Source organism: Zootoca vivipara, chromosome 16 (genome assembly GCF_965207765.1).
Source record: "Zootoca vivipara chromosome 16, rZooViv2.hap1.1, whole genome shotgun sequence".
Lineage (NCBI taxonomy): Eukaryota > Metazoa > Chordata > Lepidosauria > Squamata > Lacertidae > Zootoca > Zootoca vivipara.
In genome coordinates this window covers 19329570-19346554 of record NC_142599.1, presented here as the reverse complement: position 1 = coordinate 19346554, position 16985 = coordinate 19329570, and the positions used below count along the sequence as shown (strand labels likewise).

Genomic DNA, 16985 nt, shown 5'->3' with positions numbered 1-16985 from the left:
TGCAAAGCAGGCAAAATTCCAGGGGTTCCCACTAACAATGCTACAAGGTTCAAAATGGTCACTATGTGAAATGAAGCCGAGAACATCTGTTCTCATAGTGAGTCAACAATGTGATGCTGCAGCATAAAAAAGCTAATGCCATTCTAGGCTAACTCAACAGAAATTGAGTGCCCAGATCAAGGGAATTAATAGTACCACTCTATTTTGCCTTGGTCAGAGCCCACCTGTGTCCAGTTCTGGGCACCATAGTTCAAGGATGAGATTGACAAGCTGGAAGGTGTGCAGAGGAGATTGACCAAGGATTGATCAAGGCACTGGAAGCCAAGCCTCGTTAGGAACAGTTGAAGGGACTCAACTGGTCCTGAATGTGGGGGACTCCCTGGTCCTGAATGGGGTAACTGTGCCCCTGAAGGACCAGGTGTGCAGCCTGGGAGTCATTTTGGACTCACAGCTGTCCATGGAGGCGCAGGTCAATTCTGTGTCCAGGGCAGCTGTCTACCAGCTCCATCTGGTACGCAGGCTGAGACCCTACTGCCTGCAGACTGCCTCGCTAGAGTAGTGCATGCTCTGGTTATCTCCTGCTTGGACTACTGCAATGTGCTCTACGTGAGGCTACCTTTGAAGGTGACCAGGAAACTACAGCTAATCCAGAATGCGGCAGCTAGACTGATGACTGGGAGTGGCCACAGAGACCATAAAACACCAGTCATGAAAGACCTACATTGGTTCCCACTATGTTTCCAAGCACAATTCAAAGTGTTGGTGCTGACATTTAAAGCCCTAAATGGCCTTGGCCCAATATATCCAAAGGAGCGTCTCCACCCCCATTGTTCAGCCCAGACACTGAGGTCTAGCTCTGAGGGCCTTCTGGCGGTTCCCTCACTACAAGAAGCGAGCTAACAGGGAACCAGGCAGAGGTCCTTCTCAGTAGTGGTGCCCACCTTGTGGAATGCCCTCCCATCAGATGTCAAGGAAATAAGCAGCTACCTGACTTTTAGAAGATATCTGAAGGCAGCCCTGTTTAGGGAAGTTTTTAGTGTTTGATGTTCTATTGCACTTTTAATTCTGTTGGGAGCCACCCAGAGTGACTGGGGAAACCCAGCCAGATGGGTGGAGTATAAATAAATTATTATTATTATTATTATTATTATTATTATTATTATTATTATAGTTGAGGGAGTTGAGTATGTTTACAGGGCCGTCTTGAGCAGATCGCGCGCCCTGGTGCTGAGGGGCGGAGATCGCTCCACCGCCCGCCCCGCCCTCGCAGGGCGCAATTGGTTTCCACGCCAGGCCGGCACCCAGCTTACCAGCCCCCCGCCATGGTGCACTGCGCCACCGGGGGTCTACGTAGAGCCGGCCCTGTATGTTTAGCCTGGAGAGGAGAAGACCGAGAGGTGATAGGAAAGCCATCTTCAAATATCTGATGGGCTATCCCATGGAAGGTGGAGCAAACTTGTTTCCTGCTGCTCCAGAGGGGAGTACCCAAACCGATGGATTCAAATGGCAAGAAAGGAGATTCCAACTAAACATTAGGAATAACTTTCTGATGGTGAGAGCTGTTGAACAGTGGAATGGACTCCTTTGGGAGGTGGTGGACACGCCTTCATTGGAGGCTTTTAAGCAGAGGTTGGATGGCTGCCTGTCAGGGATTCTATAGCTGTGGTTCCAGCACTGTAGGGGGTTGGACTAGGCAACCCATTGGATCCCTTCCGACTCTACCATTCTAGGATTCTAAAAAGGCATCACGGTCAAAAAACACAGTTGGCTGGGCAAGTTATTTTGGGAGAGATTCACCATCAGTTGTTTACTCCGAGAAGATCTCATGGAGGAAGGCTGCGTACACATTGTATATTGAGAGCACATTTAAAGCACATGAGTTTAATCCTGAGAACTGTAAAATGGAAATGGTCGCTTTGAGAGGGGTAAACTACAGTTCCTTTCTTTGGGGAAAGCCATGTGCTTTAAACATATGGTGTGTCACCGAAAAGTGAATCAATAGTTGTTTAGGAGTGGAAATAACAATAGAACTCCCAGACTGAGAAGGCAATCTACCAGCTCTTGGGGTGTGTGTGTGTAGCAAAAACAACGGGGAATGGTTGCTGTTTCCACCAGAGCCAGTTCCAAGGTGGGGCACACCTCACCAGCAAATTGCCTTCCATTGGGCCCCTTCCTACATCATTGGACGCTCTCCTACGTGGTGACCCTCAGTGGACTTGCCTGGCTGCAGCAACATCAGCAAAGCTCTGATCAGCTCTCTGGTTCACGACGAGCCAGCATTTCAGCTTCCCACAATACTGCAGAGCAACTCTATATTGGGTGCCCTGTGGATTGTAAAAGTGGCAGCTCCCAGATTTACAATCTGACGCCCTCAGACATGTCCAAGATTAGATGGCATAGTCTGAACCAGATTTCAGATCTCATCTTGTAAACTGACACCGCTGGCATTTTCTTGTGTTGAACATCATGGGAAACTGTGGCTTGGCATAACTTGGCATGAAGAGCCAGTTATGAACCACAGTGGGAGCGGGTTGAGAGCAGGTTATGTAACTAGCTGATGAAGCCAGGATTGTTACAGCACAGGAATCTCTAGATTAAATAAATAAATCTCAGGTCGATCTGGGGGAAGCCCTGAGTAATCACACATCTAGAATCTGCCCACAGGGCGGTGAGGGGTGGGATGTTAGCTGGAAGATGAAGTGCAAACAAAGGGTTAAGCACACTTCTTATCTGCTCAGAATTGCAGCCCCCCAGCAGCTGCTTTTCATTTAAAAACAATCACGGCCTCATTACACCTGTTTGTGGGAAACATACAACTTGCTCCTCAATGCCACACAGTGCGACTGCAATCGGAAGCCACAAAAATGGCTCTGGGTGCCAGTTGTGCACACCAAAGGCACATTTTCTTCCCCTCTTCTCTTCCTCCCACCCACCTCCATTGCATTGGTAACATTGCGAACACAGCTTTGCTAATGCCAACAGCAGTTTTCCAGAGAGGTTCCAAAATGACCACAGCAAATGCTGCCCATCTCGGCTTTATTTTAGCAGTTTCATATTCCTGGGCATTTTGGGTTGAGTTACCCAATGCGTATACCCAAGAGCGAGATTTTTAAACAATGCTGAGAAGCCTTCCTCAACCCCAACCCTCACACAGTAAAGAATTTGAAATGGTTGTCTCTTGTCCTGAACCCAAGAAAGCTCTAACCTTCTCCATCATGATTATGACAACATGAACCACGAGAATGACTGCCCTCACAAATGTATCGGCAGTGATAAGCAACAGTAATCTGCGCAGCATTGCCACCAGCTCCTGCGTTCTCCAAGTTATAGCCCCCTTGCCCGCATTATATAAAAAGCACAATGATGCGCTTTGATGGAGAGATACTCTCACCCCTGTGTTGCATTACCCATGTGGCTGGCGAAGAGCAAACCATCACTTTCCTAGGTCTGGCATATTGTATGAATCAATGGTAATGTTAGATTGCAATGAGATCCCAGCAGCCGGCTGCTAGGCAGCATCCCTGCCAGTAAGGTCTTGAGGAGTCAGCCGCAATTTACTGAGATTTCACCCCAACACTTTGCATCGTTCTGAAGCAACCTGAGCATCACACAGGGTGCCTCGCCTAGGCAGTTACTGAGATGGCAATTATTATTATTTTGTTATTTCTTTCCGGGCACTGAAGAAGTGGTGGAGAGATGTAGTGCAGGAAGGTCCCTGCTCTGTTGCAGAGAACTCCAAGGTACATCTTCATGCCCTTCAACATTTTGCATAAAATAATAATAATAATAGGAGCTCATGTGACACCCCCAGCATCATCCTAAGAGATTCCTCCTCACCCCTCCATGGGAGATATCAGCCCATTTTAGGTTGCTCTGCTTCTCAGTGTTTCAATCATACATTCAGACTTTCACATTTCCGCAGCAATTCACAATTTATTTCTTTATTGCAAAATAATAATTTTTAAAATCCTCACGGAAAATCCATCAGCATTTTTGAATGAGTTTCTTCTAATAAATACTTGTGTGTGTGTGTGTGTGTGTGCCGTTTTTGATTAATATACACATTTTTTGCAACTACGTCCCCTGATCTAATGTATTTTTGTCGGTTACTTTCACAAATGTATACATTTCCAAGCCTCCCCCCCTAAGATATGGGGGGTTTTTTTGTACACATCGGTTGGAGTACTGCATTGCAAAATTCGTAGGAGGGCAAATTTCGAAGGGTATTCTGCGCACCAGATCACGTCCTGGTTTGAGAAGAAGTGCGATTAAGAAGCTTCTCATTAAATCACAAACAAAATTGGGTTTCTCTTTGTTGCCTATTAAAACTCACCACCTGCCGTATTATTACAGATTGCTATGCTCCAAATACTGCTGTTTCTCCACATTCTCTGTTCCTTGATTCTACAATTGTCTTTCCCCCATTTATCCAAAAGACAAGCAGGTGTTCCTTTTTGCTGCTTGTTGGTGAAGGTGCACAAGAAAAGCAAGCCTGTCCTACACACTGCGGTGATGTTGACAGCTTGGAATCTATGCCACCAGCTCCATTCTGTGAGATGCCAACCTGTCCTCTGCATTGGGACCTTAGTGCTCGTGCATAGTTTTGGTCACCTGCATGCATGTCCACTAAGACTGAGATGAATTCCATTCCATGCTGCTGAATTTCGAGAGAACCTTGGAGGAGGAAAGACTGTAGCTTGGTGGCAGAGCACTGGATTTGCATGCAGAAGGTCCCAGGAGCCTAAGCCTCGGCATCTCCAGGAAGGCCTGAGAAAGACTCCACCTTGAAACCCTGGAGAACCACTGCTGGTCACTGCAGACAATGATGTGCTAGATGGACCATTATCTGCTTCGGGTAGCTCCCTGGGTGGTAAGGGAAGTGCCCTGGCTCTGTGGTAGGGTACCTGCCTTGCATGGAGAAGGGCCCAGTTTCAATCCTCAGCACCTCTGGGAGTCAGCTGGGAAAGACTCTCTGACTGAAGCACTAGACAGCTGCTGCCAGCCAGTGTTCACCAACCAGGAACACTTGGAAGATCTCTGGATGGTTTGCAGTTGATCATCAAGGGTTCCTGATTTGCCTGGTTAGGGCAGCATTCATACTGTACATTTAAAGCACAGTCATGGCTTCCCCCAAAGAATACCCAGAACTGTAGTTTGCTCAGGGTGCTGAGAGTCGTTAGAAGACCCCCCCCCCTCCCCTATTATTCTGTCCTAGAGCCACAATTCCCAGAATTCCCAACGAAGAGGAATTGACAGCCATGTGTCAGGAATGCTTTGATGGTGTTTCCTGCTTGGCAGGGGGTTGGACTGGATGGCCCTTGTGGTCTCTTCCAACTCTATGATTCTATGACTCAGGGAACTGTAGCTCTGGGAGGAGAATAGGCACCCATGTGTCAGATGATCAGATATGAGTCAAAAGATGCTATGAGCTATGGAAAAGCACAGTTTGGAGAAGAACCTTGAGGAAGGCACTATGGAAAACCCATAGCCCAGTGGCAAAGCAGGTCCCAGGTTCAATCCCTGCCATAGTAGGGCTGGGAGAGATTCCATGTCTGACACCCTGCAGAGCTGCTTCCAGTCAGTGCAGACCCTACTGGACTAGCTGGACCAATGTTCCGATTCCTATTTAATTCAGTTCTCTCTCTCTCTCTCTCTCAAAACCCATAAGGACTAGAATCTTAATTTATTTTTAGGAGAAGGGCAGTAGCTCAGCGGTAGAGCACCTTCCTTGCATGCAGAGGGTCTCAGGTTCAATCCCCAATGGCACCTCCAGATGAAGCAGTGAATATTATCTGCCTGAAACCCTGCCAGTCAGTGTCGACAATAATGAGCTAGATGGAGCAATGGGCCCCACTCAACGTAAGGGAACCTCCTCTTTTCCTTTGTACAGGCATCCTCCAGTGGTCCATCGTGCCTCCACTCCTTTAATAGTTGAGTACAAAAGGCACTTCAGTCATCATCATTGGCATGGCGAGCAACACCTGCTGAAATCCCCCTTTCCTTTACGCAACTATGAAAGGTGCAGGAGACCCATCCTCTTTTCTACCTGCTCCCTCCACCGCAAACTAGGTGATCAGTGGATGTATTGTGCTTCCATGACGCACAGAGAGAGGTGGTCTTGGGGATGCCACTACCCACCCATTTATGACTGCTGCATCAAAAAGGAAGCCAGCACAGATACCACCACGCCATGCCCAAGGCTCGCCGTCTGTTCCACTGCATGTGTGAGGCAGTAATATCAGGCTCTGCAGTCGGGAAGCCATCTCAGTGAAGAGCAGACTCAACAACAGAGTGTGCAGATTTTGACCCTTCCTTGAGGGTGTCCCCAAATGCCCCCCTCTACTCTCTCCTGTAGGGTGAGAGGTTCCCTTCCGCCATCTAGAGTAACTTGTTGCAACTGAGGTCCCTGCTTGCAGGGAGAGCCTTATAGGACGGACAGGCTGTGGGTTCAGGGGAAGAGCATCTTGTCTGCATGCAGAAAGTCCCAGGTTTAATCCTAGGAATCGCCAAGCAGGGCTAGGAAAGGAAGACTTCCCCCACCTGGAACCCTGGATTGCCACAACTAGTTCAGGAGTGAGCTAGATGGACCAATGGTCTGGCTCAGAATAAGACACCCTCCTAGGGCAGGGGGGTCTGCCTTTCATGCTGAAGGTCCCAGGTTCAAACCCTGGCATCTCCAGGTAGGGCTTGGAATGTCCCACCTGAAACCCCGGAGAGCTGCTGCAAGTCAGTGTAGACAATACTGAGCCAGCTGAACTAATGGTTTGACTCAGTATGATTTAGCAGCTTCCTTTAGTACAGCACATTCCTTGCATGCAAAAAGGTTCAGTCCCTGACATTTCAGGATATGGGTTTCTGCCTGAAACCCCGAAGAGCTGCTGCCAGTAGGTGTAGACAATATTGGACTACATAGTGCAATGGTCTGACTCAGTATAAGGCAGCTCCCCCCCCCACCCCATTAGGCACATGCAGAGGAAAGCCATGATGGCAAAATGGACTTTCAGAGGAGGTCTCTGCACAGTGATATTATCCAGCACAGCAGTGATGTCCCAGGAGGCAGCTCTTGTTTGCCAAGGGGGCTTGCCTAGGACGTGATCCCCTCCTCTCTCTGGCTGCTAGTTTGGCACAACTGATGGGGAATAACTGGGCAATGGCAAGTATCTTTCCATGCACTGCCCAGCAGTGAGTAAAGGCAAACCATTGTTTCCAGATGACCCAGCCTACCTTGGTTTTTTGCGGGCAATAAACACATCAGCTTGGATAGGAGCACTGTTTTAGATGGGTGTGTGAGTGTATTGTGTTTTAATTCTGTGTTTTATGTTGCGAAACACCCTGTGAACTTTGGGTGAAGGGTGATTAATAATAATAATAATAATAATAATAATAATAGTTCTAGGAAGGAAAAAGCCACCCCTGCCCTTTCTAAACGGAGCTTCTAAGGATGCTGGAAGCACCAGAAAATCTAGCCCAGCTTTCACTAGGCGAGGCAAGTGGAACATAAGAACATAAGACGGGCTTGCTGGATCACACCACTGACCCACCTAGCCCAGTATCCTGATCTCACAGTGGCCAACCAGATGCTCCCATGGCTCACAAGCAGGACCAAAGCGCAAGAGCATTTCCCTTCCTGCAGTTTCCAGCAATTGGTATTGAGGCGCATGGTGGCCTCCCATGGTGGAGGCAGAGCATAGGCAACATGGCTAGTAGCTATCCATAGCCTTCTCCTGTCTGATAGAGCTGGTGGTTGAGCATGTTTTGAAGAAGGCTGCTGGTTCAGCCTCCCTAGCTAAAAGGGTCAATGGCCTGAGACCCCAGGGAGCAACTGCCAGTGAGAGTACGCAGCAGTGGGTTAAGTGAACGAGCAAGCTAAAAGAGGTTCAAAAACCACCCTCAGTGTAGTGTCCGAAAACAGCTTTAGAGGGAGGACTGAAACCCCGGAGAACCACTGCCAGTCAGTGCAGACAATACTGAGTTAAACGGACCAACGATCTGACTTATCCTTAAGGTTAGCTCCTTAGGATGAGATGCATCCTAGGGGAAGGGCGGTAGCTCAGTGGTAGAGCAGCTGCTTTGCATTCAGAAGATCCCTGGAGGGCTGGAAAGGACTCTCCTCTGAAACCCCGGAGAGCTGCTTCCAGCCAGTGTAGGGAATACTGAACTAGATGGACCCAATGGTTTGACCTGACATCATTTGCATGCAAAGCCGGTGCTCTGACACAGAGCTACTGCCCTCCACTATACTGAGTCAGGTCATCGGTCCACCTAGCTCAGTATTTCCAACACGGACTGGCAGCTGCCCTCCAGAGTTTCAGATGGGCAACCTTCTCAGTCCTGCAGGGAGAGGCCGGGGATGGAACCTGGGACCTTCTGCACTCAAAGCATTTGAACTACAACCCCTCCCACAGAGATAAGACTAGCAGGGCCAGCTCCTTAAGGACCTTGTTACTTTTCGGATAGGGGACTTGTTGATCCGTGCTCTCAGTCATCACACACAGCAACAGCCGACCCCTGCCCACCCCGGCACACACTCAAGAGCTCTGACCGCTCGCCCCCTTCCCCCCGCTTTCTCTACCCCGCTGCCAATCTCCATTAAGCCTCTCCTAAAAAAGAAAAATAATAACAACAACCCCGCTCGCCCTGCCACTCTCTGATGACTTTGGCAAATCGATAGATTGACTGAGGCAAGGAAGGGAAGGCGGCGGAGATGGGGAGGGGGCTGGTTGCGATTGAGTGTGTAGGGGGGGTGCTTGAGAGCCTTCTACTCAGCTTCCCCTTCAACCCAAACAGATTGGATTCTTCAAGAGAGGCGAGCAGAATTTCAATAGGGGGAAGCGCAGTGAACGGTCGGGAGCTCTTGGGGGGGGGGGCGAGCTGTGGAACGGAGGTGATGGGGGGTTGAGAGATTCCCTCTTTACAGCCTCGGGTGCAGCAGGCACAGACCCCTCCCCAAGACACATACATACATACATACATACATACATACATACATACATACATACATACATACATACATTTTTCTGCATTGGGGCCACCGCCGTCAGGCTTGGTGATGCCCAAAGTAGACCGGGTGGTGGTGGGGCACCCCACCTGCATTAGGGCATCCACAACCCCAGGTGCATCTCGGAAAGGAAGGAGGGTTGCTATTGTGCGTGCTTCCCAAGTTACAACTCCAAGATGAAGCCAGGAGTGGGTGCCTTGTTGCTGGCGAGAGAGACGCATGGAGGAGTCCGTCTCCTTAATGGGCGCCCGGAGCAAACCCTCAATGCACACCTCCGCTACCTGTTCCACCACCACGCACTGACTGCAGAAAATCTCCCGTCCCACAGAGAGAGAGAGAGAGAGAGAGAGAGAGAGAGAGAGAGAGAGAGAGAGAGAGAGAGAGAGAGAGAGAGAGAGAGAGAGAGAGAGAGAGAGAGAGAGACGCAGAGAGATGGTGGTTGCAAAAGCGAGGGAGGGGAAGAGAGCGGGGGCGCGGATGGAAGTTTTCTCCCCACCTGCGACACCCCCTATCGGACTCACAGGCACCTGGTTCTGGTCCTTCCACCACCCCACTTCCTCTAGCCTTCCCTCAACAAACCAGATCCCTTTTTACGGGGTGGGGGAGCTTCCTTGTCCTGAGGCTGCTCGAGTTTCCGCCTCACTTCCCGGACCTGATCCGGACTTGGCCAGGCTTGCATCCCCTTCCTGACCCCTCTCTTTCCTCGCCCTCCTGCCCTTTGTCGTCCCAGGTGACATTTACAGTATACGCGCAAACACACACAATCTCTGACACGCGCGCACACAATAGCTTCATTCATCCATCTCCTTCTGGCTGATGCGTATTTCGGGGTTTACCTCCAGTTCCTCGACTGGTGGAATCCCTAGGACCAAAACAAAAACAAAACAAAAATCCAAACAAACCCCAAACTGGTCCCATCCTACCCTCTCCTCTCTACCTGCAGCACAGACCCAAGTCAACACCGAAGGAAACCCCGGGTCTGAGATGCCACCATCTCTACCTTGGTTGTTTGTCACCGCTGCGGACCATCTCTCTCATCCCAAAAGAGAGAGAAGAGAGCAACCCCCCCCCCAGTTTTTTGTTGTTTTTAACGCTTGTTCCCAAAACACTCACCTTCCAGTTCATCCTCAGGTATGTCAACAGGATGCTGCTCCGTTGCAAGGATATTGGGGATGGTATAAATGCCCCGGTACATTAACGCCGCGGTGACTGGGTGGAAAGGCATGGTGGCAGCCGCTCTCAGAAAGCCAAACTTTAATCCCAATTGTCATAGGAAGCGACCTGGCCGGACACACAGCAGCGCAGGAAAGGGGGGCAGGGCTCTCGCAACTGCCACGGGGCTACCTGTGGTCTTCCCGGCGCCAAAGAGAGAGAGAAGAAGCCCCTTCCTTGTCCCCAACCACAGCAGAAACCGCAACTCTTTTAATAATTTTTTTAAGTGGTTGTTATGTTAGTCACAACAGATCCTTGGCGCGGCAGATCCCGACGACTCGGGCTGAAATCGGAGCCTCGCCACCCCGGCCTCGAAGAGATTTAGGGCCACGGTGGAAAGGGCTCTCTCTCTTTCTCTCTCTCTGTCCAAAAACCGCCTCCGATGCTGCTTCCGCACAGGTGAACAGCACAGCGAGACTTTCTCCTGTTGTCCGCATCCAAATAACCAAGTGGCAAAATTCCGGGGGCGAAAGGATTCCTCCCCCTCCTCGCCACCCGCCGCAGCCAATTCCTAAACCCCCAGCTTCGAAACTGGGGAGGAAGAGGAGGAATCAGTTCCTCTCCATTTACCAGCGCAACTCTCTTGTCCCTTTGCTGCTGACTCTGAGCGTGTCACAATGCAAGGCTGCAATCCTTCCTCGCTGGAGCCTGAAAAAAATACTCAGCTGCAGAAGACCTCGTGGAGCTAGATGCTGCACAGCATGGCTCTAGGCCAGCTTCCTGAGGTTGCACATGGGGAGGAGGTGGGAGAAGAGGAGGAGGGGGGAGAGGGTGCCACCCCAGTGGCAAGTTTCCCCTCGGTAGGAGTTCAGTGGCAGAATCTTTCTAATTATTTTTTTAAATTTTAATCTCCCTTTCTCTTGCAGTCTTGCCTCTCTAATCGGTGTAGCGGTGTGGCTTCTTCCCGCTTTTGCTTGCTCCCTCGGTCTCCCCCTCTCACGCACACACCCAGCACGCCTCCAATGCACACATGACTCCCCCCCCCTACCAACCAAATGAACATCTGAGTGGCGGAACATCTAAATCAATAGGAGGAAACTATCAGCAACATGCAGGAGAGAGCGAGCGGGCGGTGGGGGTGGGTGGGTGGGGAGAAGCATTCACCTCCTTGCTCAGATTCCACCCACCTCTCATCTCACACACGCCACACTTGAGCACTGCACATTTGGCTGCCCTTGGGGAGCACACCGCACCGACACACAGAAGGCAGAAAGCCTCCCCCTGTCCATTAACCCTGGAACAGAGGGTGCTGCCTTATATATCATGCTCAGTACTGTCAACCCTGACTGGCAGTGACTGGGATATCGGACCTTGGACCCTCTGCACACAAGGCAGATGCTTTGACTGCTCAGCTACTGCTTCCCATAACCTGGGTGGGCTTTGTGTGTCCTCCCAGCCCTGGAACACGCAGGTTGTTGGCTTAAGAACACCTGGAGCCTGGCCAAGCAGTAGGTACAAATGGAAAGAACCTTTCGTTCCTTCTGGGTGCTGTTTTGGGCCTCTCAAACCATCCTTTATGTGGGTGGAAAAGGAAGACAATAGACACACAGGGCAGTGGAGAACCAGTTTATTGAGCACTCCTGATTTCTTTGCAGGGAGGTTAGACGACGCCGGCTGTTTATTGAGCACTTGTTCTGATTTGCTCGTGGGGAGGTCAGGCAATGTTACACCAAGAGCAAATGTTACTCTGTGGTTTCCAGTGCGTTTCCCAGTCACTTTCCTTACTGCAAAAATGTCTGGTGTTTTAAGGAGGCAGGTTTGTTGCACAAGAGCGCCAAACCATCTTTGACTGGGCAAACTGGTACATGATTGTAGATCCCACCTGAAAATTTAAAAAATGGCAACAGCCACGAAGTGCCCGTATACCCCACCACCACCACCACCACAGTTACCTCATAGTGAGCCAGGCCTTGGGTCCATCTAGCTCTGTATTGTGTACACTAAGTGGCAGCAGCTCTCCAGGGTTCCAAACAGGAGGCCCTAATGGAGATGCTGGGGGTTGGATCTAGATCAGGCACCCCCAAACTTGGCCCTCCAGATGTTTTGGGACTACAACTCCCATCATCCCTAACTAACAGGACCAGTGGTCAGGGATGATGGGAGTTGTAGTCCCAAAACATCTGGAGGGCTGAGTTTGGGGGTGCCTGATCTAGGGCCTTCTCCATGCAAGGCAGCCACACACCTTGTATGCAGTCAGCCACTCTCAGTTTGGCCTTACTGTTCTCTTTCATATCTTTTGTAGTACATATTCAAAGGCCTCCCGCTTTGCTGGCCAAGCATTTCATCTATTTTAAAATCCCCTGCATCTCCTAAAGAAAAGGAGCCATCGTTTGATTGGAGAGGGGGAGCCCAAAATGGTAGGGAGGGATGGGAATGGATTAAGGAGAGAGAAAGAGCAGAGGCAGCACTTAAAAAAACAAAACAAAGCACCATCTCCATTGGGCTCATTCGTCCAGAATTCAGACCGCAGCACAAGGGCCTTTGCTGGTTGGGCCCCCTGGTCTGTAGAGCACTTAACACCCAGGACCCACTGCGTGCAAAGTGGGCACAGGCACCAGCCTTGTTGGCCCTAGCCTAAAGTGTCTCCAGATGGGACGAGAAAGGCCTCCCATCTCTTCTAGACCACAACGATGGACACTTCAAGGCAGCATCTCTGGATCCTGCTGTTGTTTTTATTCACTCATTGCATGCACCATATTTTTGCTCCATAAGACGCACTTAGATTTTAGAGGAGGAAAACAAGGAAAAAATATTCTGAATCAATGCCACTGTTGGTGGTGGCGGTGGAAGGAGGAGCAGCCCACTTTCAGGCTGTCGGCCCCTCTGCTGCTGGCAGTGGCGGCGGCGGAGGGGGGAGCAGCCTGATTTTGGGCTGCTCCTCCCTCCGCCACCACTGGGAGCCATGGCTCCAGTGGCAGAGGCATCCCTCTGCTCAAGGGATCCCGCTGCTGTCCAGTACCTTTGCTCCATAAGACGCACAGACACTTCCCCTTCATTTTTAGGAGGGGAAAAGTGCGTCTTATGGAGCGAAAAATACGGTATATCCCACTTTCCCTTCCAGGAACTGAAGACATTGCACATGTTTCTTCTCCCTCGCCTGTGTCCATTTCATCTGCCCAACAAGGTGGGCTAGGTCAAGAGATGATGGCTGTATGGCTGGAGGTCACCCATGTGGCTGAATGGGGATTTGAGAAGCCTGGTCTCCTGGGTCCTAGCCTGACACTCTAACTGGTATGGCATACTGTATGATTTTGAACATGATTTGAAAGCTTTGCCACTTGGGGCACAGAACAAAGGAACACAGAAGCACAGGGAGCTGCCTTATACGGAGTCAGAGCCATTGGTTCACCTAGTTGTCTACACTGATTAGTAGAGGTTCTACAGTTTTTCAGACAGGGGTCTCTCCCAGCTCTGCCAGGAGATGCATGGGATTTAACCTGGGACCTTCTGCAAGCAATACAGATGCTCCACCACTGAGTTATGATTGTTGGTGGTGGTGGGTGGTATCCATCTGTCTCAAGAGACAATGGAGCGTACCTTTGGGGGTGAAGTGAAACTGCTGCATTAGCAGCAGCTAAGTGACCCTCCCTGGGGCACAAGCCTGGACAGTGTGTGTGGAGGTCCTGAGCTGCCCAGAAAATGGTGCTCTCTCGCTTGCATAAGAAGAGCCTGTTGGATCAGGCCAGTGGCCCATCTAGTCCAGCAACCTGGTCTCACAGTGGCCAACCAGATGCCCTGTGGGAAAACCTTAAGCAGGACCCGAGCACAAGAGCAATTTTTCCCTCCTGTGGTTTCCAGCAACTGGTACTCTGAAGCATCATCGCCTCTGATGGTGGAGGCAGAGAATAGCCATCGTGGCTAGTACCCATGAGTAGCTTCCATGAATTTGTCCAATCCTCCATTAAAGCTATTTCCATGTACTGAAGCTGGCCAGACCGGCAGATGTATGATCTTGCTTCACCACTGGTAACGGGACAGCAATTGTCACAGCACCTGAGTAAAGAAGACTAACATGAGGCAGGCCACCTGGCACTCCCATTCTGTCCTACAGGACGCTGCCGCCACTCCCCGCCCAGCTTCTTTGGCCAACTGAGGCTGCTGTCTCACTTTGTTTAATGGTAGGGCTGGCCCTGAAGTTGAGGAAACTTATAGAATTTACAGAGACACATAGAATCGTAGAGTTGGAAGAGACCACAAGGGCCATCCAGTCCAACCCCCTGCCGAGCAGGAAACACCATCAAAGCATTCTTGATATATGCCTGTCAAGCCTCTGCTTAAAGACCTGGTGCGATTTAGGGCCAGAGAGATACGAGGGCACCCCAACACCATCCATTCGCAGCACATTTAAAGTGCATGGCTTCCTCCAATAAGCCTGAGAACCACAGCACATCCCTTGCAGAGCTCCAATTCCTTAACACCCTTAACAAACTACAGTTCCCAGGATTCTTTGAGGGTAAGCTGCAGGCTTTAAAGATGAGCTGTGGATGCGGTCTTAGGAAAATTTCTTCGCCTTTTTATAGATGAAAACGGGGGGCACCCATTGTATGATGACTGCTCAAGGTGACCTTCTCTCTCTCTCTCTCTCTCTCTCTCTCTCTCTCTCTCTCTCTCTCTCTCTCTCTCTCTCACACACACACACACACACACACACACACACTTCCACGTTGTTGGAGAAGACACTCCAGCTTCTGCAAAACCCAGGAGTGTGTTTGTGCTTTTGATTAATGGCACACTTGAGAACTGTAATTGCCTTACAACCGACGACCAACAGTTCAAAATATACATTAGCAGGTACTATGAATGAATTGGCAGGCAGAGTTTAAATGCAGGGACTTTAAACGAATGTTGGAAGATGCAGGATAAAATAAAGTCCTTCTTCATGCAACTATGGAACTTGCTCCCACAGGAAGCAGTGTTGGCCGTCAACCTGGATGGATTTAAAAGAGGATTGGACAAATTTATGCAGAGGGAGGCTCCATAAATGGGTACACTAGCTATGATGGCCATACTTCACCTCCACTATCAGAGAAAGTAATGCTTCAGAGTACCAGTTGCTGGAAACCACAGGAGGGGAAAGGGCTCTTGTGCTCAGATCCTGCTTGATGGCTTCCCACAAGATGGGCCATTGGCCTGATCCACTAGGCATTTCTTACGTTCTTATGGAATTACGTCCACACACATGCATCAATGCTTGTGATACATTTGCTCCCTGAGGTTTAACTCTGGAAAAGGACGTGAGCCTTGAAGAACAACAACTCCAGCGGCTTGCACTCAAACCAGATATTGCAAGATGCGGGAGGGAGAAAAAGATAAACCAGGGACAGGAATCAGCCAAGATATTGTGAGGCAGAGGGCAAGATGGCACCCCTACATTCCTTATAAAGAATCTGACCAGATGGGCAGCTGAATCTTACTTCAGAATTGTGGATAGAGCAGCAACCTGCCTTCCACCTGAATCATGGTGGTCATTAACAGATTCGTTTGTTTGTTTGTATTTATACCCCACCTTTTTCTCCAAGGAGATCAAGGCAGTGTACCCAGTTCTCCTCCTCATCTAATCCCCACAACAATCCTGTGAGGTAGGTTAGGCTGAGAGGCAGTGACTGGCCCAACATCACCCAGTGAGCCTCATGGCCAAGTGGGGATTTTGAACCCTGGTCTCCCAGGTTCTTGTCCAACACTCTAACCACTACACCACACTGCCTCGCCACCTCAGTCATGAGTTCTGTAGTTTGCACTGCGTTAATAAGCCCTTCCTTTTATATGTCCCGAATCTTCCAACATTCAGCCTCATTGGACGCCTACAAATTCTAGCGTTATGAGAGAACAAGGAAAACTTTCTTTATCCATTTTCTCTGCGCCATGCATGATTTCATAAAGTTCTAGCATGTCGCCGCCTCACCATTTTTCTAAACTAAAAAGTCCCAAACCCTGCAACCATATACATGGTCTTATAACATCAAAACAAACCTATGCATTTAGCTCCATTGGTCTGTTCCAATATGTCAAAACATAGAAACCACAAGCCACAGAGAGATCTAAAATATATCTAAAACATAGCTGCCAAGTTATCCCTTTTTAAAAGGGAAATTCCATTATGCTGAATAGGCTTCCTCGCGAGAAAAGGGAAAACTTGGCAGCTATGATCTAAAATGAAAGCAGAATGTGGACACGAAAATGAATCAATGCAAACCCAGACCCAGGAACACACTGGTTTTAGCTTGGGCCAATTCTGTATTTGCTGTGGGATGTTTAATAATAATAATAACAACAACAATAATAATACATTTCCGAGCACAGTTCAAAGTGTTGGTGCTGACCTTTAAAGCCCTAAACAGATTAGACAACAGATTAGACAACTGGGCCAAAGCAAACAAGATGAATTTTAACAAGGAGAAATGTAAAGTACTACACTTGGGCAAAAAAAATGAAAGGCACAAATACAGGATGGGAGACACCTGGCTTGAGAGCAGTACATGTGAAAAGGATCTAGGAGTCTTGGTAGACCACAAACTTGACATGGGTCAGCAGTGTGATGCAGCAGCTAAAAAAGCCAATGCAATTCTGGGCTGCATCAATAGGAGTATAGCATCTAGATCAAGGGAAGTAATAGTACCACTGTATTCTGCTCTGGTCAGACCTCACCTGGAGTACTGTGTCCAGTTCTGGGCACCACAGTTCAAGAAGGATACTGATAAGCTGGAACGTGTCCAGAAGAGGGCAACCAAAATGATCAAAGGCCTGGAAACGATGCCTTATGAGGAACGGCTTAGGG

At 49.5% G+C, this 16985-nt stretch overlaps 1 protein-coding gene across 1 annotated transcript in view; it reads right to left on the bottom strand.

The window, feature by feature from the left end:
• CABP7 (calcium binding protein 7) overlaps window positions 1-10354 on the bottom strand; it is a 60960-nt gene extending 50606 nt beyond the window's left edge. Inside the window, exon 1 of the mRNA XM_035099182.3 lies at window positions 10112-10354. Within this exon, the coding sequence (XP_034955073.1) occupies window positions 10112-10223 (112 nt within the window). The 5' untranslated portion in view covers window positions 10224-10354. The remainder of the gene's footprint in view (window positions 1-10111) is intronic.
• Window positions 10355-16985: the final 6631 nt, after the last annotated feature.